The 6,672-nt window shown below is 37.6% G+C and overlaps 1 protein-coding gene across 1 annotated transcript in view; it reads right to left on the bottom strand.

Annotated features, from left to right (window-relative positions):
• Nucleotides 1-455: 455 nt before the first annotated feature.
• The window catches only part of LOC107674792 (uncharacterized), a gene marked incomplete at its 3' end in the record, with an annotated part of 28,196 nt that continues 21,979 nt past the window's right edge, over nucleotides 456-6,672 (bottom strand). The window contains exon 7 of the mRNA XM_016468899.1: nucleotides 456-830. Within this exon, the coding sequence (XP_016324385.1) occupies nucleotides 456-830 (375 nt within the window). The remainder of the gene's footprint in view (nucleotides 831-6,672) is intronic.

The raw sequence follows: 6,672 nt of genomic DNA on the forward strand, positions 1-6,672 counted from the left end.
GTTCACCTACCACAAGATAAAATATAAATTATGGTGATATCACACAACTAATTAAAATTATTCTGACTTTTTAGAAGCACAAAAAAGAAGAAAAGAATAACTAAACATGAGTCTTTTTTTAAGTGGTGTGCTAGGTCTATGATTTCATAATATAATTTAATATGATTTCATAATGATTTCATAATTATAAAATAATTTATTTATTGAGTATATTTTTGTCAGTAGTGTAGATTATTCTGCTAATGTATTTATTGAAGACTTATAAAGATTGAAATGGACTTACTCCAGTGGTCTTCTTTTTCTTTTACTAGCCCTGTTCCTGTAAACAAAACACATATTTGAATAAATAATAATCATTACAGACATCGTCATCATCATCATCACTATCTGAAATGCTTTTTTACTATTTTCGAACTATTTTACTTTACATTTGCATGTGATTATTCACTGCTTACCATTAAAATGCTCTTCAAACATCAGTCTTGTTCCATTTCCAAAAAACATCCTATTAAAAATAATCATCCCACAGTAGTACACAGCGATGTCTCTTTGCTCGATGTTCAGTACTGAGAGATTGAAGCTGAGCTGGTTCCATGTTAATCTAAACTTTGAAGGATCCTGAAATTTTTCTCCAATCATTATGCCAGTTTTGTCTGATTCAGCCAAAGCCACAAAGTCTGGAGCAGAACTGTTCTGAAATTTTAGCCAGAACACCTTAAAGTGCCCATTGTCTGGTGTGAAGCACTGAAGAGCTGCGGAGTGTCCAGATTGAACCCTCACTGCTGACTCTGGTTGAGACACATGCAATGAAATGCCCAAAGCAAATGTACCTAAACATTAAAATAATTCAAAATTAAATTATAACTACCTATCTGCACAATCATTTTTAGCATCTCAGTCCTTAGACTATGCACAGTAGACACGGAGTAACTCTGAGTGTTTTTATGAATTGTTTGTGTCAAGTTTTCAATTTGTCAAAAAAAAGTAAAGAAAAATCTTAAATTCATACTCACACAGGTTTATTATAATGCAAGAGATGCATGATAATTTCGTCATCTTAACTGATCTGTAGAAGACTACACATGCAACAGGCGTTTCTTCACAGGGCAAAAGATAAATCTTGAAAGGGTTATAGATTGAGTTTTGGGGTGAGGCTTTATGCACATTATGCAACTTGACCGCTTTTGCCACATCTTCCTGTCATGTGGTCTAAAGTGTCATTTATTGGGTTGGTTTTGGTAAAGAAAGCTTTGTTGTTCCTGTATAAAGGTCATTATTTCTTAATCATTCAAATCACTAAGTTCCAACAGGTAAATGTTTTAGCTAAGACACTTAGCCTACATTTTATTAGTTATTTGTAGCATATATAAAGTCCCAAAACAAGGCACAATAAAAGGTTCAACAAGAACAAGAGGTAACATAATAGATATTCAAATGACGCAACATCCTTTGCTTTCGCCCAAAATGTGGCCGAAAAAGGCACAAAGTAGGCAAATAAAATCTGTCGTGTCTGTAGCAACCAATCATTGTCAGCGTTAGTCATTCAAGCCAATCAGCTTTCAGTATCACATTAGTGCATCGTCAAACCTGGGGCAAGTTCAAGCTCAAACCGTTCTGCTACCGTTTCCGGTTTGAATGTTTCCTGGAAACGGTGTGCAAGGGGGTTTGAGATGCGTTTTCTCTTGTTTGGTGGGTGTGTCAAACATGTCAGCCCAATCAGCAGCAACATGTATGTAAACCACGCGGTATTAAAGAGACAGCTCGCACAATGTAATTAACATCCAAATAAATTAATATGAATAAAGAGCAAGTATATTGTTTGCACGTTTATTTACATTAAAGGCAAAATAACTGAAATAATAAGAGTACAAGTATAGATCTGGAACTTCTTTAAGTCCATCTAAATATAATTTAGTAATTGCAATGTCTTCTGGTCCATATACTTTCTTTAGGAAGGTGTGCTAAATACTGATTAATGTAACATAAAAATACTATACATATTTATATATTTTGCTATTGTATTATGGAGTGACACTTTCATAAACTTTTCTATTCATCAGGCTCCGAGAATTCTTCAAAAAGAACACAAAGAATGGCCTTCTCAGCTGCCATAGTTGCAACTCTTGCGTCATCAGAACAGGGTGTTCAATGCAGCACCGTTTCCGTTTAAAAAACGTTTTGTACCGTTTTTGTCGGGGTTGAACGCCGCCCAGCTTTGACAACAGGTAAACAATTAAAAATTTAGCCAAAATACATTAAATGCAAATTCATGAAGAATCCGAAAGACTGAAAAACAGGGTATTTATAAATTTGGCACGATGAAGGTATGGAGGATGGAACTCATTTACGCAAATGTGAGTACCTGGGGGTTTACTGGTTACTGCGTGATGAATGAAACCGAAAAAAGCAAAATGACCTTACGCAATGAACTAAATAAACTGTGAAAATATTGTTTTCTATAACATTGAGGTCGCGGCACCATCTGCAGGACAGTTAAAAGGGCTCAAATGCTTTAAAATGCTTTAAAGCGCCAAACGCAAGTAGAATCAGCGCTGAAACGTGTTACTCGCCCGGTACCGTTTTTATGAATGGTGGTGAGAATTTGAGATTAGTACTATCATAAATTCGTAAAAATCGTCATCGGAGGTTGTAAGTGGAGGCTCTTTGTGAACATCCGCTTGGCTCCCATTTAAGCCTCGGTTATACTCCAGTTTGGACGAGTATTTGTCCACGCAGTCACAAAAAATGGGAGATATGTGGATGTCCGCAAAGAGTCTCCGCGTATAACCTCCGATGACGATTTTTACGTCAGACCCTTGCGCACTCACTCACTTGGAAAGTATAACACTAGCTTTTTTGTGAACGTGCAGACAAGCATGCGCGGTCACTAGGCTACAAAATATGGAAGGTCATTATGAGCCAAAAACACGTGAATTTTAACGCGTCTACAACGCATTAAACACACGTATTTCAGGCGTAAACAACACGTATGTAACGCGTTAAATACGTGTCGTTTACACGTGAAAAATCAGCGCGTTAAATACGTGTATTCAACGTGTGAAATACAAGTGAAATACGTGTTAAATAAGCGTGAAGTACACATTAAAAATCAGTTTGAAGAGGTCAGTGTCATTGGCTGCTGAGGACTTGGGTCAAACCATTTCTGTGAGCTTAGGGGGGTGTACCATTCATAGACTAGGCAACCACCATTTAACATGCAATAGATCAGCTTATTCAGCCTAATTATTTTGTCTTTTTTGTCTTTTGTTTTTTTTGTATAGCCTATAGAAATAATATACTTAAATTGCAGTTTTATGAAAAACTAATTTTTCACCTAAATATAAACACATTAGTGGACATTCTAGCTTTGATCAAACTTCAAGGGTTAGTCCACACAAAAATGAAAAGTAGCCTGTGCTTTACTCACCCTCAAAGCATCCTAGGTGTATATGACTTTCTTCCCCAACATGTGTATTTGTGGTGATATCATGAAGTAAACAAAAGTTACAGCCCTTTACAGTTTTGAATTTGAAGTAATGCCTCACTCAAGTTTAGTCAAAGCCCCAAAAAAATTATACTTGTTATATTCCACTCGATGAGACCTTTCAAATGACATATGACACATGACTATCTGAGCTGTATGATGTTTCTGACATATTAGAGTATATGAAACAAAAACATTTTTTATAAATTATGAAATTTTTTTTTTCTATTTATCCGCAAATAACTCAGCACTACCTAGGAGTTAATCAAAGTGGCCACATGCATTGTAAAGGTCAGACTCCAAGCTTTCAAATGACACCTATTTTGTGTTGATTAAGGCAGATATTTTGAAGACACACATACATAACATTAAGACCCGACAAAGACAGACTGCACAGACTGGGGTTTAAATACATGGGGTAACGAGGGTAATTGCGAAGACACACCTGAACCAAATCATACAATCAACGAGAAACAGAAACTGGGTCACGTAGAGCACATGGGGATGAAAACATACACACAGACAGTCCAGGGGCTTGACAGTACTTACCTCAAACTTGTCAGCAGCTTAATGTCCTTATATCTTATATACAGTTTCATATCCTTTATATCTTTAAGCGTACAATACTTTAATAGTACAATAATATAAGTGCAATAAATTAAACTGTGCAATACTCAGATCTATATTTTCTACTGTATACAGTAGTTTCATAAGTGGAGCATATGTACAAGTAATCTTAATTTTTAACATTTCACATCTAGCCTAGAATATAGAATAGTGATCCATGGGGGAATCTGTGGCTTCAGCAGACTGGTTGTATTTTTGCAAGCTTCTGACAAGAGGGCTGGCACAGTGTTTAACCAGTTTGTACAAGCCACAGCTAGGTATGGAGTTCCATCTCGAGTTAGATGTGACCACGGAGGAGAAAACAATACCGTTTGTTTGTTTGTTTATGAACATTTATCGTGGATCTATAAGTGGAAGTGCCACCCGTAGTAGAAGTGTAATCCTGAAAGTCTTAAATACTTATGGCACTTTTCCACTGCATGGTACGGCTTGGTTCGGTTCACTTTTGGGGGGTTTTCCACTGGGTACAGTACCTGGTACCTGGTACTTTTTTTTAGTCAACCAAAAAGTGGTTGTTTCGTTGTCTGTTAAGGAAGTACAGAGATTCCTCCGTTGATAGCAGAGGAGCGAATCCAGCTAGAGCTTGATGGGGCGACGAGGAATGAAAAAGTTTTTCAGGAGTCACAGCAGTAGAGGCGGCGCAACTATAACGACATGTGAATAATCCCGCCCATTCTAAAGCGATACTAAACTGCAGTGGAAACGCAAAACGAGCCGAGCCGAGCCAAGCCGTGCCGTGCCGAGTCGTACCACGCAGTGGAAAAGCGCCATTATAACATCACTTGTATACCTAATTACTGTTTGTCTGAACATAATCGCTGAACAAAAAGAGGTTTCAATAAGTGCCACCTGCTGGCGATAGCTGTAAATGTAAGCACAATAAAAGCTGTTGATTACAAAGATATTGATTGTTTTCCAAAGACAAATATTGATTGCAATGGTCTGTATCTTAAACCTGCATTGATTGCTTACCTCCATTGTAACTGATTTCCCCAGACAAATGTTAATGCTTAGATGTTAACTTAAGTTTGATCACTGATAAAGCTAGAATGTCCACTAATGTGTTTATTTACAAAAAGGTATGAGTGGAGAAATACGAGGCAATTTTATTTTTATCAAAATGTTCATAAAACTGCAATTTAAATATATTATTTCTGCAGGCTATACAAAAAAAAGAAGGAAAAGAAAAAGAAGAAAAAATAATTAGGCTGAATAAGCTGATCTATAGCATGTTAAATGGTGGTTGCCTAGTCTATGAATGGTACACCCCCCTAAGCTCACAGAAGTGGTTTGACCCAAGTCCTCAGCAGCCAATGACACTGACCCATTCAAACTGATTTTTAACGTGTACTTCAGCGTATTTAACACGTATTTCACGTGTATTTCAGCCGTATTTAACGCGTTAAATACGTGTTGTTAACGCGTGAAATACGCGTGTTTAACGGGTTGTTGACGCGTTAAAATTCACGTGTTTTTGGCCCCTTTGGCCTTCCATAACAAAAGCACCAACTGCACATGCACCGGAGTCAATCTACTGCACATGTGTGGAACACGTCCGCCGAGCGGACCACCAATACACTTTCAGTAGTATAAATACAAGTAGTCCGTGTCCATGCTGTCTGCAGCTGTCCGTGTACACGTCCGAACTGGAGTATAACCGAGGCTTAATATTTCCCACAACACATTGTGCGGAATTGATTAGAACGACAAACACACATTAAAAAGTTTTAAAAACTACTACAAACAGGGCGGATATGTGAGAACAACGGACAGGTAGAGAAAGGGGTTTGAATGATAAATAATCAGTGTCTAACCTGATAAAAAAATATTTATTTAATGTTATCAGCGTTATATTTCATCTGCAGCAACATTGTAAACTTTTAGATATGTTTGGTCATTAACTTTTAAATGCATCATTATGCAAACACACGAGGAGAGTTCTCCGCATGAAAGACCTGTGACTGGCAGATCAACATGCCTCTTCATTTCTCTCCTGTACAGTAGGAAATCAAATTAAACAAAATGTGGATGATGTTAACTGTGACAAGATGATTGACAGGGCAGTTTAAATGGTGACAGGATGCACGTAACTAAGCAACAGAGTGGTCCTTTAAAGACACAGGGCGAAATTCCAAACAGCTTTTTTTGCGCCCTGGAAGGGCACTTCGGGAAGGGGACTCCATTTGTAGGGACCTTCCAAACGAAAGTGAACATTTCACAAAGAAGTCCATTTGCGAAGGGAACATGCAATGGTCACTTTATGGAAGTGATTTCCGTTTGTGATCATGTGATCTTCGGTTAGGAGATCTCGCGATGCATTTTAAAGGGGTCATATGACGTTGCTAAAAAGAACATTATTTTGTGTATTTGGTGTAATGAAATGTGTTTATGCGGTTTAAGGTTCAAAAAACACATTTCCACATATTGTACATTATTGTTTCTCCTCTATGCCCCGCCTTTCTGAAACGCGTTGATTTTTACATAGCTCATCGTTCTGAAAAGCGAGGTGTGCTCTGATTGGCCAGCTATCCAGTGCGTTGTGATTGGCCGAATACCTCAAG

The sequence above is a fragment of the Sinocyclocheilus anshuiensis genome, unplaced genomic scaffold, assembly GCF_001515605.1.
Source record: "Sinocyclocheilus anshuiensis isolate Anshui unplaced genomic scaffold, SAMN03320099.WGS_v1.1 scaffold1246, whole genome shotgun sequence".
Classification (NCBI taxonomy): domain Eukaryota; kingdom Metazoa; phylum Chordata; class Actinopteri; order Cypriniformes; family Cyprinidae; genus Sinocyclocheilus; species Sinocyclocheilus anshuiensis.